Source organism: Carassius carassius, chromosome 46, assembly GCF_963082965.1.
Source record: "Carassius carassius chromosome 46, fCarCar2.1, whole genome shotgun sequence".
Classification (NCBI taxonomy): domain Eukaryota; kingdom Metazoa; phylum Chordata; class Actinopteri; order Cypriniformes; family Cyprinidae; genus Carassius; species Carassius carassius.
This window is the reverse complement of record NC_081800.1, coordinates 7,441,788-7,459,082: the sequence shown is the minus strand read 5'-3', so window position 1 is coordinate 7,459,082 and position 17,295 is coordinate 7,441,788. Positions and strand designations below refer to the sequence as shown.

General features: G+C 42.6%; 1 protein-coding gene across 1 annotated transcript; it reads left to right on the top strand.

The window, feature by feature from the left end:
• The first annotated feature begins 170 nt into the window (after nucleotides 1-170).
• LOC132129455 (N-alpha-acetyltransferase 10-like) lies at nucleotides 171-5,735 on the top strand. Its single transcript, XM_059541071.1, has 8 exons — nucleotides 171-355; nucleotides 781-879; nucleotides 955-1,013; nucleotides 2,179-2,224; nucleotides 2,335-2,450; nucleotides 2,537-2,581; nucleotides 4,571-4,655; nucleotides 5,371-5,735. Exons 1-8 carry the CDS (start codon nucleotides 335-337, stop codon nucleotides 5,560-5,562), a joined length of 663 nt encoding a protein of 220 aa, XP_059397054.1. The 5' UTR covers nucleotides 171-334; the 3' UTR covers nucleotides 5,563-5,735.
• The last annotated feature ends 11,560 nt before the right edge of the window (nucleotides 5,736-17,295 follow it).

Genomic DNA, 17,295 nt, shown 5'->3' with positions numbered 1-17,295 from the left:
GAGGTATGAGTATTTTTTACTCTGATTTTCAATCATAAATAGGATTTACAATACAAATCATTTAATAAAAACAAATAACGAAGAATGTAAATCTTGTATAAATCATTCGATGTATTAATGGTTTCGTGCAACTTCAATTCCAACAGGCTTTTATCATAGTTATGACCGGAAGGACTTTTGTATGCGAACATCCGTCTTCCGGTCGGGCAACATGGTTGTAGAGGTGTAGCTGCTTCCATCAGCCTGCTTAATCGATTCTATAGAAATCGTTGTGTCTCTTTGACCGATATATTTACATCGTATAATATATTTATCAAGCAGTCCATCGGGCACAATGAATATACGCAACGCACGGGTAAGTAAGTGAAAGTAAAGTGCATTGGTGTAGTCATAAGACAGTGGCTGTGTCTCAAATCCCATTTTGGGCATCATGGACGAGTTCCAGGCGATGAGGCATTGAGTCTAATCAGTATGATTCAATTTTTATGATTATATCTACCTTTTGCTCTTTCACGACTCATGCACGCTTCGCAGTTTAATAGTTTTAAAGTGACCGTGCAGTTTTGTCTCATTTTATGCCTTTTCTCTGTGATACCTTTACGTCAGTCAAGCACCAAAACAGTTATAATTTAGTAACACATGACCATTTTCCAGCTTCTCTCTGAATATTAGAATTAATCAGGTTAATCATGTGTTTTATGTGAATGATTTAGTGCTACAGCCAGTGGCAGATAGAGAACAGCTTGACTCAGTGATTCTCTCTTTTACACACATATCCAGCCAGAGGATCTGATGAACATGCAGCACTGCAACCTGCTGTGTCTTCCAGAGAACTATCAGATGAAGTATTACTTCTACCACGGCCTGTCCTGGCCACAGGTCTGAGATCACACTCATCTGTATACAAACATCACACGCTGAACTGCTTTACTGACTCCTGTGTTTGTTTTCCAGCTGTCTTACATAGCAGAGGATGAGAATGGGAAGATAGTGGGATATGTTTTGGCTAAAATGTAAGTTTTGTTTTATTTTATTGGTTTCATGCATGAGATGTCCATGGTTATGCTCCAAGTTGTTAAGTTACAGGGACACTCAACCCAAAATGGAGAATTCTGTCATAATTTACTTGTCGTTCCAAACCTGTTTGACTGACGTTCTGCTGTGGAGCTTAAAGGAGTAGTTCACTTCCAGAATAAACATTTCCTGATAATTTACTCACCCCCATGTCATCCAAGATGTCCATGAATTTCTGTATTCAGTCACAAAGAAATGAAGGCTTATGAGGAAAACATTCCAGGATTTTTCTCCATATAGTGGACTTCAACAGGTTGAAGGTCCAAATTGCAGTTTCAGTGCAACTTCAAAGGGCTCTACACAATCCCAGCTGAGAAATAAGGACTTATCTAGCAGAACGATTGGCCATTCTCTTAAAAAAAATACAAATGTATATAATTTGTAAAAACAAATGCTCATTTTACACTAGCTCATGCATTACTTTTGCATCTCATTTTCTCCTCCAACTTCAAAATCATCAGACAAAATATAGTTTGACCTTTTTTTGTCAATGGCATTTGACTTTCTTCGCACATTCGATTTGTAAACACTGGGCCTTTCCAACGTGATTACATAATGCATGAAGTCCATCTAGTGCAAGATGAGCATTTGTAGTTAAAAAGTATATAAAGTGTAATTATTTTTTAAAGAAAATGGCCAATCGTTTCGCTTGATAATACCCTTATTTCTCAGCTGGGATCATGTATAGGTCTTTGAAGCTGGACTACCTCAGAAACCTTCATTTCTTTACAACTGAAGAGTTGGATAACATGGGAGTGAGTAAATTATCAGGAAATTTTTATTTTGCACTACTTTCAAAGAACATGTCCATTTCCTTTGACTTACATTGTATTGAAAAAAAGTATGCTGTAAGTCAATGGAAACCCAAACTTTTGGGTTACAACATTATTCAAAATATCTTATTTTATGTTCTACAGAAAAATTAAAAAAATTCATTCAAGAATGAAATGAGGGTGATTAAATGAGTTAATGATGACTATCATTTTAAGAGAGGTTATTTTGTAAATATTTATAATGTAATAATCTATTAATTGTTTATGAAATAATACATTTTAGTTAAATAATAATTTTATTTTATGTAAATTGCATATTTTAAATTTACAGGGAGGAGGATCCTGACGATGTTCCTCATGGACACATTACATCACTGGTTAGTGTTTTTACTCTGAAAACATTCGCTGTTCTTTCTTGTCATTTTGCTGAAGTTGTCTTTCCTGTCTGCATGTGTATAAATAAATGCACTGCTGTGTGTTAATACAGGCAGTTAAACGCTCTCACAGGCGTCTTGGACTGGCTCAAAAACTGATGGATCAAGCCAGCAGAGCCATGATCGAGAACTTCAATGCCAAATACGTCTCTTTACATGTCAGGAAGAGGTAGGATATGCACTCTCTATCATTATATCAGGCCTGAGAGATTTTCTGGAGGGATTTTCCTGACCATGTTTCTGTTTGTATTTCAGTAACCGGGCCGCTCTTCACTTGTACTCAAACACACTTAAGTTTCAGTGAGTGTCACTTCTTTTTTCCCTATTTCTATTATGTTTGTATTGTGAATGAATATAGGCTGTCAATTGATTAAATCTAAATGAATTATTTAAATATGCTGAATTTCTTAAACTGCTAGATGAAATGTAATGCAATGAAATAATTGCAGGAGTCTTAACTTTCTCAAGATGTGAGTGTGTTTAAGTTGTAAACCATTAAAACAGCACAGAGGGATGTAGACACCCCCCCGCCCCCTTTCTGGACCCATTCCAGTTTGTATACCAGTCCAACCGGTCAACCAATGATGCCATTGCCACTACCCTCCACTCAGCACTCACACATCTAGAAAAAAAGGACTCGTACGTCAGAATGCTGTTCATAGATTTCAGTTCAGTATTCAACACAATCATCCCTCAACAGCTCATCCACAAACGGATCCAGCTGGGGCTCAACACTTCGCTGTGCAACTGGCTGTTGGACTTTCTGACTGGAAGACCTCAGGCAGTACGGGTCAGCAGCAACACATCCAGCACCATCACACTGAACACTGGGGCCCCCCAAGGATGTGTGCTGAGCCCCCTCCTCTTCACTCTCCTGACCCACGACTGCACACCGTCACACAACTATATACACAACTCCAACCTCTTCATCAAGTTTGCGGATGACACGACTGTGGTGGATCTCATGAGCAACAAAGATGAGACAAACTACAGGAGCGAGGTGAGCCACCTGGCCGGGTGGTGCAGTGTCAACAATCTCTCTCTGAACATGGAGAAGACGAAGGAGATTGTTGTTGACTTCAGGAGAGCACACACTCCGCATGCTCCTCTGACCATCAACAGCAGGACCAAGTTCCTGGGTGTGCACATCACAGAGGACCTCTCCTGGACTGACAACACTGGCCAATAAATCACAACAGCGTCTCTACTTCCTCCGCAAACTGAGAAGAGCAAGAGCCCCGGCCCCCATCATGTACACATGCATCACTGTGTGGTATGGCGCCTGCAACGCGCCCTGCCAGAAGACCCTTCAAAATCATTGATGTCTCTCCCCTCCCTCCAGGACATTTAAGGAGCCCGTCTCACCCGTAAAGCCCTCTGCATCACAGGTGATCCCACACACCCGTCACACAGCTTCTTCAGTCTGCTGCCATCAGGGAGGAGACTGCGGGGTCTCCAGGGCAGGACCAGCAGACTGAAGGACAGCTTTATCCATCAGGCTGTCAGGAAGCTGAACTCGCTCCCTCCCTCCCTTGCCCCCTCCCCTCTTTTTCCCCATGCACCACTGAACTCTTAACCTCAGAGGCCCCCAACACCCTCCCCCCAGCTCCCACTAACACACTGGGACCTGCGCCAGACACCTTGTACAGCATTGGTCTGCTCACTACCTCTTTCAGCAGTTAACAGACCTCATTCAAATACCTCTTCTGTCAGTTTAAATAAAAAACTGCTCTTTGAGATTTTGTACACTTTAATCAGACTAAATTAGCTCTTTTGCACTACAATCATTAAATCTGCACTGTTTACTTCACTGGTTTGCACTCTATCGGCCATGTGCCTTGTGCTGCTTTACTTATCTTTCTTATTACATGACCTATCTGTATATTTGTATAGTTGTACTTTATATTTTATTATCTGTATTTTTATGCACTACTGTTAGTGTTATCTGTACGCACCAAGGGTCTGAGAGTAACGCAATTTCAATTCTCTGTATGTGCTATACATGTGGAAGAATTGACAATAAAGCAGACTTGACTTGAAGAAGGCATTCAGTGTTAATAACCCTTCAGAAGTAGTTCAGCTTCAAAAACATCAGTACAGTTATGTGCATAATTAACTGTTAGTTTAAATTGACAGCACTAGAATAAACCTATTTTTAAGACTGCCTGAGAATACAGCTCAGTTTTAGCCACCATTTATAATTATGAATATGTATCATGATAAACGGCAGAGACATTAAGTGCATTGTATCATAGTCTACCCAAATGTTTTCATGATGCTGTGTTTCAGAATTAATGAAGTGGAGCCTAAATATTATGCTGATGGAGAAGATGCTTATGCCATGAAGAGGAATCTCACACAGATGGCAGATGAGGTAAGTGGGGTTGCATTTATATATACTTATGCAATATAAACGCAGCTTCAGGGTTATTTTTTTCCCCGCATTAAGATGAATAAACAAATTTCCCAAATTGTAACCTGGACCTCTACACTAGGGTTGGCCAGCATTGGTCCTGGAGAGCCAAGGTACAGCAGAGTTTTGCTCCAACCTTGATGAAAACTCACCTGCCTGTAGCTTTCTAGTAACCTTTAGAACTTGATTAGCTGGTTCATGTGTGTTTGATGAGGATTGGAGGTGACCTCTGCAGGATTGTGGCTCTCCAGGACCAATGTTGGCCACCCCTGCTCTGCACCCACTGAACATATATGGAATATATTTTTATCTTTGATCATTACTGCCCAATTATTGTAGTTGAAAAGTGTTATAACAGAAATTTAAACATTAACACATCTAAATTTGGTCAGTGCAATTGAGTTGCATCTTCTAAAGATTTTAAATAAAACAAATTTAGAGAGGGTTACATTGGATTCACCTTCAAAAATTAAAAAGCTGCTTTTAAGTTTTTTTGTTGTTATTTTGATTCATTTTACATATTATCCAGATTCATTGTCACCAATTAGCAAGTATGTTGCTCAAAAAAAAAAAACACATTACACTTACCAGTTTGCTTCCTTAGTCAGTGGCGGACATTGGTATAGACAAACACAAATCACCACTACACCAACCACTACCATTTCCTGATGTGTAGTTGCAGAAACCAGGTGTTCGTCTGTGGGGCTCAGAAGATTCACCATCTCAGGACACATCTGTTACTGGCCTGGTGGAGAAGCTGACGGTGCAGGATGGAGATGGAGACAGCGGAGGAGAGAGTAAAGAAATGAGTGAGGTCAGCGAGGCCACAGAGAGCACAGACGTCAAAGACTCCTCGTCGGACTCTTAACTCACATCTCCATGTGTTCACACCCATCATATAGGTTTATAATCAGTTTATAGTGTTTATATGCTCTGATGGTTTTATTTTCAGAATACAGGAAAGTGTACTTTTAAAAGCGGTTCACAACTATGAAATCATTTGTGAGGAGATTTGTCAATAAAATTGGAGAGTAAATATCATTTGTGGTTGTGTCATTATCCTGGAAAAAAATAGTTTGATAGTTCAAAACTTGTCTTTTTTTTTATAAGATTTTTTTTTTTTAAATGAAAGTTTTGTAAGTATAAATAAGTAAATTTATATATTTTTAAGAAAATTACAAATTGAAATTGGGATCATGTAGAGCCCTTTGAAACTGCAGTTTGGACCTTCAACCTGTTGTGCACCATTTAAGTCCATTATATGGAGAAAAATCCTGTAAGTAAATACAATGACTTTATCAAAAGTAAATGATGACACACTTCTCATAAGGAACCCATTAATTATCCTAAAAGGTTATTTTGTAAATATAATTAATTGTAATATGCATAATCATTATGATGAAATAATACATTTTATTGAACTATAATACGTTTTATTTTATGCAATAAAATAAGAACAAACCATTTTACTCCTGCAATCTGAGGAACTAGTAAACATTGATTCAACAAAAAGTGTAGGTGCAGGATGAGTCACAAATATTTTTCCTCTGAAAAAAGAATGTTTAATTAAATATCTGTAAAAAAAAAAAAAAAAACTTTGAGATGACCTTAAATGCAAACACAAGGACTTATTGTCACAAAAATCTAATTCTGATATTGCTGTGGCGCCTTTAAGACTTATATGAATTGAATTACTTCGCCTTGTCGCGTTCATACAGTACCTGAACTCCGGCCTTTCCGTCAACTACAAAATAGTTTCCAGCTGCTCCGTTCTTTGCTGCATTACATTGCGATATATTTATAAATCAATTCTGGATTAAATGCGTCGCACAAACCAGACTGACATTACTGGGACCTTGTTTAAAATGAACAGGGACATTTTTGGGATCCTTAGAGGGGTGTGCATATGGGTGTGCAGAGCGACAAATGAAAGGCTTTACCCACAGCCGGAGAAAACACGAGGTTTGGCCCACTTTTCCTAAATTTTCTCACTTCTGCTGTTAGTGAATAAATTAATATATTCCACTTCATCTTTATCACTGTTCCTAAAAAAAATACTAAAAACACGCCTTGATATGTAAAGCAGGGGGTGCTCACAATGTGCTATAGTGGGTGGTGGTTAATAATGTTACTCACTCAGGGTCATTTATATCTAACTAACTTTCATCTTGTTCAAGTCTAAAATACATGGAAATACTTTTTAATACAACGAGATTTAACCGTGGTCCAGTAGAGAGCAGTAATGTTATATGCTTTTCCCCAAAGTCTACTTTGCATAATCACGTTAGTATTCAACCTTTCTCAGGTTAAGGACCCTCGGTGGATATATATTTTGAGTTACTTTATTGTTTAAAACTGTGCATATTAAACCTGGCCTATAACGTGTTTTTCTCTAATGTGTTATTGTACATTGCAATGAAGTTTAAATTGCAAATCCATTAAAAATCATTACTGATTTAGAATCAGAATACAGGTTCTCTTACGAGAGTTCTCTCGTACTGCGTCTTAGCTAAGACGCTACGGGAAAAGTCTCTTTTCACGATACACTGAAGCAAAAAATTATCCTTAATTTTGAATTATTGCAAAGCGCATTTGCAGCAGCACACAGCCATAGACGAGACGGCTAAGCTCACGCATCGTTGATCACGAGAAGAAGCTACGCGTCGTCTGATAAGCATCTCAGCGGGACGAGCCATTCCTGAAGCTGCTGGCCAACGCCGCCTTCCACTGCCGTTCCTGCTGCGCTCTCCGGCGCCCATATCCTTTTCAATTCCTTTTATCCTGTGTGTGTTCGCCCTGCGACACACACTCGTAAAAGAGCTGCGTCTTTTTAAAGATGCCTTCTTGCGGCTCGTGCAGAGCCCCACTCAGCGAGGGAGACCGTCACGTCATCTGTGTCTCCTGCCTGGGTGAAGATCATGCAGCGCTAGCGCTCGCTGACGGCGGATGCCCTCAGTGCGAGCTGTTGCCAATGGTGACTCTGAGGACTCGCTTGGCATTTTTCTCTGAGCCTGCATTCCCCGCTGCGCTGCGGTGCCGTACAAAGCGCCGCTTTCAGCGGATTCCGGAACCGTTTCCAGCTCAACCGAGCTCGCCGGTTCAACCTGCTTCACCGGCCTCCCCTGCATCGCTTCCCGATGGTCAACGCCCGCTGTCTGCTGCCGCGTCTTCCGAGGAAGTCGCTCTCAGGACCGCGTCGGGGGAAGAGGACACGTGCTCTCTGCTAGCTTCCTTCGGGCAGTGAGGGCTGGGCGAGCTCCAGGGATCTCGCGCCTTCGGCTCAGAAGCCCAGCAGACGAGCTGACATCGAGAAGGAGCTGATGCGAGTGCTCACGCTGGCCGCAATGAGCCTCGGCCTCGAGTGGTCTGCACCAGCGCCCCCCTCTCGTTCCCGGCTGGATGGTAGTTTCCTTTCGGATGAGCGTACTTCTCCGAACTCAAAGCCCGCCTTATTTCTTCCTGAGCTTCACAAAGAGGTGGCAAAGACTTGGAACGCTCCATATTCAGTGCGAACTCGTTCGTCTATCTCACTAGCATTCTCCACACTGGATGATGCTAAAAACAGGAACTACCAGTCACTTCCGCCGGTGGAACAGGAGATAGCGACGCACCTTTGCCCGCCCTCTGCTGGACGGCGGACGAAAGCGGTGTTGCCATTTAAAGCCTGCCGCATGACGTCATCTCTGCTCGCGCGGATCTTTTCTGCTGCTGGGCAGGCTGCGTCTGCACTACACACCATGGCCACGCTGCAGATATTCCAGGGTGATCTCCTCCGTAAGCTGGACGAGATGGGACCTGAGGCTATCTGTCTCGCGGATTTGAGGAGTGCTTCGGATCTCTCTCTTCGCGCTACTAAATCCGCTGCACAGGCCATGGGACGAGTTATGGCTTCCGCTACGGTGGCTGAGAGGCATCTATGGCTGACGCTCTCAGACATGGCAGAGTCTGAACGCACTGCGTTCCTCGACGCCCCACTGACTCCCGCTGGCCTCTTCGGATCTTCTGTCAACGAGTTCATTGAGAGATTCGTCGAGGACCAGAAAGCGTCGCAAGCATTCAAACACTTCCTCCCGAAGCGCTCCGGTTCTGCAGCGAGTCGTGCTAGACCGGCCCCACAAAGCTCTCAGCCACACCCCCCGCCTCCTGCTGCTTCATCGCAACTACGTCAGCAGCCAGTTCCAGGGATTGTGACTGTCTCAGCGTCTTTTGCAATGTGCAAGCCTGTACAGTGGCCCGCTTGCCTGCACACAAAAACCGTTATCACGGCTACCCAGATATTTCCTGAGAAAGGTGTAATTTCTGGTGTCCCGGCCACGGCCGATGGTGCTATAAATGTAGTGACGATGCCCACTGCTCAGTGCCCATCTCCACATATAAGCACAGCCCTTCACACAGGGCTCGCGCCCATAAAAGCGATCGTGCGCACTACATAGTAAACGTGCCCACTCCTCAGTGCCCACAAACACTATGTCACCACACGTCATGTGGTTTCTGTAAAAACGAAACCTGTGCACGTTCATTCTGCCCAGGCAAACAGCGAGTCAAAAGCAGTAAATGTGCACGCTTACAGCCCACAATTACTCACAGACAGCACGAGTCCCACGGGACCCGCTCAGCCCTCCCTCACTCGGTTAAGCACCGTGGAGGGGTCGAGGAAGAGCGATCTGCCCGCTGTGATCAGCGCGCTCCCCGCCTCAAATGTCACAGGCTTAACGCCCATGTTGCAGCACATCGAAGCGCTGCCGTTGCCCAGCCAACAGAGCGCGCTTCGCATCCAACCCTTAGCCATTCATGCAGACGCATGGTCAACGCTTCCAGGGGTTTCGGATTGGGTGCTAGACATTATAAAGAGAGGCTACTCACTACAGTTTTTTCGACGCCCTCCGCGCTTTTTAGCGCGCGTCGAAACTACGGTCAAAACAGAAGTAGCACACCTACTTTGAGCCGAAATATCAAAACTGTTCAGCAAAGGGGCTGTGGAGCCTGTATCTCAAGCTCAAAGCGAAGAGGGGCTGTACAACAGATACTTTCTTAGTGCCCAAGAAAGACGGAGGTTTCAGACCCATACTGGATCTAAGACAGCTGAACAAAGCATTGGCGAAACGCAGTGTCAAAATGCTTACAACCAGGAGACTCCTCGCGCATATTCGCAGAGGAGACTGGTTCATGTTGATAGATCTGAAGGACGCGTATTTTCAAATACAGATAGCGTCACGTCACAGGCGATATTTGAGATTCGCCTTCGAGGGCCAGACATACCAGTATACAGTCCTGCCATTCGGCTTGTCCATGGCTCCTCGTACGTTTACGAAGTGCATGGACGCAGCGCTCGCTCCTCTCAGACTCAGAGGCATGCGAGTGCTGAACTATTTGGACGACTGGCTGATTCTAGCTCAATAACGATCAGAGCTCGTGGAACACAGGGCCATTTTACTCGATCACCTCGAGAAACTTGGTCCGAGTGTCAACTGGACAAAGAGTTCGCTGAACCCCAGTCAGATGATACTGTTTTTGGGTATAGCTCTGGACTCACACTCCATGACGGCGCGGCTGTCGCCACAGTGCGCGTTGGGCATTCAGCGCGCAGCGAGCTCTCTCCGGTGCGGCGCGACCTTCTCGCTCAGAGAATTTCAGAAGATGCTAGGTCTCATGGCCTCAGCATCACCAGTTCTTCAGTTGGGCCTGCTCCGCATGCGCCCCTTGCAGTTCTGGCTGAAAGCGCGAGTACCGCGCAGAGCGTGGATATCCGGTCAGTTGCGTCTCAAGGTCAATCAGAGCTGTGTTACAGCCTTGAAACCCTGGACAGCGAACGACTGGTACCAATCAGGTGTAAGCCTGGGGAATTCCTCGAAAGTGAAAATGGTGTCGACGGGCGTCTCCACTTCGGGATGGGGAGCGCTGCTCGAGGGCAGACCGTTCTTTGGCCTGTGGTCAGAACGGGAAAAGCTCCAACATATCAACTGTCTGGAAATGCTGGCAGTAGAGAACGCGCTCACACGCTTTTGTCCCCAAATCAAGGGCCACCACGTCTTAGTCCGTTCGGACAACATGTCTGTGGTGTCCTAAATAAATCGCCAGGGCGGTCTCAGGTCCCGAAACCTGTACAGGTTGGCGGAACGCCACATTACCACAGGGTTTTAAGAACTTATGTGTCTCACTCTGCTGTCTTTAGACAGACTGAGCAGCTGTTTGTCTCGTTCAGTGGACGTTCCAAGGGAATGGCTGTTTCGAGACAGAGCCTATCCAGATGGATTGTTGACGCTATAGCGTTAGCTTACGCTTCCAGGGGCCTTCAGTGCCCACTGGGCGTCAGAGCACACTCCACAAGAGGCGTCGCCTCGTCGTGGGCGTGGTCTAGTGGGATCTCCTTACAGGATATATGTATGGCGGCAGGATGGGCCTCGCCGTCTACATTTATCAGGTTCTATAACCTAGAGGTTCCCGCCCTGCAAGCAAAGCTGTTGTCGCTATAGTTGAATCAGGGTCCTGATTGGAACTCTGAGATTGCAAGCGCTATGCGCTGCTGACTGTTATATGGGCAGTATTGCGTAAGACCCACATTACCACATTGGTCAGGCCTTGCCTTGATTATGTGATGTCATATTGCCGCGTCTACGGACGCTGCTAGATATGGGGCGGAGGGTCTCCCCCCTCCTGTTCTAGGACTCTCTGTGAGTCCCTCGGGTGATTGTGCACTGTAAATCCTGGGCGTCGCTTCCAGGTTTATTGGTGTGTGATCTCTGCACGCACTGCGCTTTACATTGGGTTCCCATAGCGTCTTAGCTAAGACGCAGTACGAGAGAACTCTCGTAAGAGAACGTACTCGGTTACTAACGTAACCTCGGTTCTCTCTAGAAGAGGGAACGAGTACTGCGTTCTCTGCCGTGCGTACGATTCACTCTGGTTCGCTTCGGCGATGAAATAAATCAGGTGAGTCAGCCTTTTTTGAGCTCCCTTTATAGGGCTAGGCCACACCCGTTTCGGCGGGAAGTGGTATGGAGGGGCGAAGCGCCCTCATTGGTCTGATGTTGCATCAGCCTGCGCTCGATAGGCTTATGCAGTTGCCGCAGAGCAGCCAATGAGCGAGCGAGCCATCTCGCCTATGGCTGTGTGCTGCTGCAAATGCGCTTTACAATAATTCAAAATTAAGGATAATTTTTTGCTTCAGTGTATCGTGAAAAGAGACTTTTCCCGTAGCGTCTTAGCTAAGACGCAGTACTCGTTCCCTCTTCTAGAGAGAAACGAGGTTACTTTAGTAACCGAGTACGTTTTACAGAGAATATATATTACGTTTTAATTTTACTCAATATATTTGAGTGTATGAGGGACAATGACACATACAGCTTAACTTTAGCTTCTTACAGTAACTTTGGAAGGCAGATTGTGTTTTTGTTTCATGCATATAATTTTTTTCACATTAGTTTGAGAACAGACATTAATTGGCTGACCCTTGTGTAGAAAGGGGAATGCAACTGCAGACAGAATTATTGGGAAAAAAGGTCTCTGCATGAATTACATGATAATCTTAATAACTAGAAAAACATAATTAAATAAAGATCCAGAGTGACATTTACACTATCAAGTTTATTAACACTATAAATACATGAACACAAATTCAGACAAACAAAATAATACATTTTTCATGTGCAGTATGTGTAGCCATTCACTCCATTAAAAGTGAAGTGGTGAAAGAGCAGATCATATGGTTTTTTGAAAAATATCTCATTTGGAGTTTGTAACGTAGCTATCCTTAAATGAAAACAGTCTGCAAAGCTGTTAATCAAAAAAGTGCATGATAAATAAAGATATTGTCTCTCAAAAGAGATTGTCGACTCAGAATCGCCTTAACGAGTCGTCATATTTTCCAATCCTTTACCTGTTACTGGCATACGTCACTTTTTGTTTACATGATGTTGAGAAGACACTGTTCAAGGATCCCACAGAAATACAATTCAAACCTTTTGTTGTGTGCATGTAATTTCAGTTGATTGCTCAAAATATCAAGTTTTGTGCTAATATGTGCTTCATTCTTTCTTCCGTTGATTATGAGGCTCAAGGCAGTCAATGGGGTTCTCTTGATTCAAAGACAAACCACTCAAATCTGAAATACTGTACATTTTCGGAGAGTTGACTTTGTTCTGATTGCTTTTTATCAGATTATAAGGTTTGCGACAAACGATCAGATGATCGTTACGCTCAGAGATTTCTGCATGTATGTTTTATTAACTTTATTTGATAACATAATTAGTAGAAATAATAAATAATTAGTAGAAATTCTAAATAATTAGTCATTCAGTCTATCAGTCTATAAGCAGCACATGTATATTTTAATTATATCTTTTGAATTATCATATAAAACAAATATTTGCATTTGTCATGTATTAGTTATATCCTTTTACAGCCCTTTTTTTGTCATTTAAAAAAAATGTTTTATTTTACTCTTAACTATTAGAGTAAAATATTAAAATATGTTGATAGAAAATCATGATAGAACAAACTGATGTAAGTTCACAATTGAGAAATGGATATTTATTAAGATCAATCGAAGCCCATGTCTCACAAGGTAACTATTTCATACAAAAAAATATTTTTGAGAAATAAGTAAATTGTACATTTACATAATTGGTAATGCAAAAGACGTGCAGCTGTGTGTACACACCATATTCAACTTTCATTTCGTGAACACACATCAAGTCTGCCCCCCCCCCCATCCCTGGACCCCTTCCAGTTTACATATCGGTTCAACCGGTCAACCAATGATGCCATTGCCACTACCGTCCACTCAGCACTCACACATATAGAGAAAAAAGACTCATATGACAGAATGCTGTTCATAGACTTCAGTTCAGCTTTCAACACAATCATCCCTCAACAGCTCATTTACAAATTGATCCAGCTGGGGCTCAACACTTCGCTGTGCAACTGGCTGTTGGACTTTCTGACTGGAAGACCACTGGAATACGACTGCACATCATCACACAACTCCAACCTCTTCATCAAGTTTGCGAATGACACCCCTGTGGTGGGTCTCATTAGCAACAGAGATGAGACAAACTACAGGAGCGAGGTGAGCCGCCTGGCCAGGTGGTGCAGTGACAAAAAATCTCTCTCTGAACGTGGAGAAGATGAAAGAGATTGTTGTTGCCTTCAGGAGAGTGCACACTCAGCATGTTCCTCTGACCATCAACGGTTGTGACTGTGGAGAGAGTGAGCAGCACCAAGTTCCAGGGTGTGTACATCACAGAGGACCTCTACTGGACTGAAAACACAGCAGCACTGGCCAATAAACTACAACAGTGTCTCTACTTCCTCCACAAACTGAGAAGAGCCAGAGCCCCGGCCCCCATCATGTGCACCTTCTACAGAGGCACCATCGAGAGCATCCTAACAAGCTGCATCACTGTGTGGTATGGCGCCTGCAATGCGTCCTGCCGGAAGACTTTTCAACACATAGTGAGAGCAGTTTATAAGATCATTGGTGTCTCTCTCCCCTCCCTCCAGGACATTTATGGAACCCGTCTCACCCGTAAAGCCCTCTGCATCACAGGTGATCCCACCCACCCGTCACACAGCTTCTTTAGTCTGCTGCCATCAGGGAGGAGACTGCGGAGTCTCCAGGCCAGGACCAGCAGACTGAACGAGAGCTTCATCCATCAGGCTGTCAGGAAGCTGAACTCACTCCCGAACTTGCCACCCCTTCCCTCTTCTGCCCCAGGCACCACTGAACTATGAACCCCGCCACCCTCCAAATCCTACATCCCCAGATCCTTCCACACACACCTGCACTGTTTGCTCACTTCAGTGGTTTGCACTCTATCTGCCATGTGCCTTGCGCTGCTTTATTTAACTTTATCTTACTTTATTTTGTTACATGTCTTTTTTTTATATTCCCTTATTCATAGCTGTATCTTATATTTGATGTTTGATCTATATTTTTAGACTTTACTGTAGGGCTGCAACTAACGATTATTTTGATAATCGATTAATCTGTCGATTATTTTTTACGATTAATCGATTAATCGGTTTATGTACTTATATTTTAGTTTTTTCCATTTTTCCCCCCCCAAGTAAATTATTAATAAATGGTCTTTATCCTTCAGCATAGATTTTTAAGAGATTTTAACCATTTTGCACTGTCATATCCTAATCAAAAATATACCTGGAGTTGTTTTATTGTGTTAGTAATCCTTTTTCGAACTCTTCTGCAATCAGAACACTGACCCATACTCTAGCAAATTTCACAAGGAGATTTAAAATAATGTTTTCACCATAACAGTCCTTAGAGCTCCTAAAGTAGTTTAACATCCCGAACGAAGCTTATTAAGGAATCTTTCAGAACATATTTTCACGAAGAATAAGGATAAAACAGAATAAAATTGCAGTGCATTGTATTTTATTATTTACTGGGAAACAGCTTTATAGCTTTTGCTGTGAAATTGTAAACAATCCTTCGAATAAAGTGCCAGTGGCATGAAACCTGAATGGAACTCACAATTTAAAGTAAAATCCATCAGAAGGTTGTCCAGAAAAAAAAATTGGACAGTCACACACAAAAAACCTGCTGTGTGAAAAAGAGCAGTGAATACTTAGAAAAAAAGTGCATTTCAAATATCTTTAAACTAGAGCTGAAACAACGAATCGATTTAATCGATTAAAATCGATTATTAAAATAGTTGTCAACTAATTTAGTCATCGATTCGTTGCTAAATAACTTTTATTTGCCGTAAGCGGCTCATTTCGTGCATATTTCAAATCTGCGGTGACCAAAGTGTGGCAGTAATGAGCCACCGGAGGTTTTACTCAGCCAGTACAGCAGGAGAAGTAGCGAATAGCCAATAGCTGGCCTTGTTTTATGTCACGTGCTTCCCGAACAGCGTCTCTGCAGCATTCAGCGTGATGTGGGAGTACTTTACTTTGAGCCTTCAAAAAAGAAGAGTAACCTGTAAACTCTGCACTACTGAACTGTTTAAGGGGACGTTCACATATCGCGTCTTTTGCGCGCTCAAGTTCGTTATTTCCAACACCACACCGCATCGAGTTAAAAACATTTCAACTTTTCAGAATGCAGCAAGCGCACCGCGGGTCATGTGACAAGAACTAACCAATCAGCTTCATCCTTTCCCTTAACGTTAAAAGCTCAGTCAAGATGAAAGGAACAGCTGATCATAGTTGTATATGGATTTCCATTTTGAAATAAATTTAGTAGCAGAGCTACTGCAAGCGGTTTTTTGAGCTGCAAATCCATTTATCCTTTGCTGAAATTTCCGCGTCTTCAAGGAGAGAGCACGTCATGGTTGCTTAGCAAAGGCAGACGCCTCAGGGGCGCTTCTGCACTAGCGCTTTGGAAAGAAGGAGAAAGCTGTGCGCCTAGCGTTTTCCACACGTTTTTAGGCGCGATTTGTGAACGGCCCCTAAGACTTTCCTTTGTGCAGATTCTCCAGTACAATGTTGTTTGCAAATGTTTAGTCGTAAAAGCTGATAACATTGCTTTTTAACAGTTAACATTTAAAGCTTTACAAACATGTTCTGTGATCAGTTTGTCGTTTACCAGTTCAAAATTCAGTCGTGCAGCGTAATTATGACTGAATGAGAGAGGTAAATGTTTAAAGATATTTGAAATGCACTTTTTTTTCTAAGTATTCACTGCTCTTTTTCACACAGCAGGTTTTTTTGTGTGTGTCCAATTTTTTTTTCTGGACAACCTTCTGATGGATTTTACTTTCAATTGTGAGTTCCATTCAGGTTTCATGCCATTGGCACTTTTTTCGAAGGATTGTTTACAATTTCACAGCAAAAGCTATAAAGCTGTTTCCCAGTAAATAAAAAATACAATGCACTGCAATTTTATTCTGTTTTATCCTTATTCTTCGTGAAAATATGTTCTGAAAGATTCCTTAATAAGCTTTGTTCGGGATGTTAAACTACTTTAGTAGCTCTAAGGACTGCCATGGTGAAAACATTATTTGAAATCTACTTGTGAAATTATGGGTCAGTGTTTTGATTGCAGAAGAGTTCGACAAAGGATTACTAACACAATAAAACAACTCCAGGTATATTTTTGATGAGGATATGACAAAATGGTTAAAATCTCTTAAAAATCTATGCTGAAGGATAAAGACCATTTATTAATAATTTACTTGGGGAAAAATGGAAAAAACTAAAATATAAGTACATGAACCGATTAATCGATTAATCGTAAAAATAATCGACAGATTAATCGATTATCAAAATAATCGTTAGTTGCAGCCCTACTTTAAACATTTACCTCTCTCATTCAGTCATAATTAGGCTGCACGACTGAATTTTGAACTGGTAAACTACAAACTGATCACAGAACATGTTTGTAAAGCTTTAAATGTTAACTGTTAAAAAGCAATGTTATCAGCTTTTACGACTAAACATTTGCAAACAACATTGTACTGGAGAATCTATACACAAATAAAAGTCTTAGGGGCCGTTCACATATCGTGCCTAAAAACGCGTGGAGAACGCTAGGCGCACCGCTTTCTCCTTCTTTCCAAAGCGCTCGCGCAGAAGCGCCCCTGAGGCGTCTGCCTTTGATAAGCAACCATGACGTGCTCTCTCCTTGAAGACGCGGAAA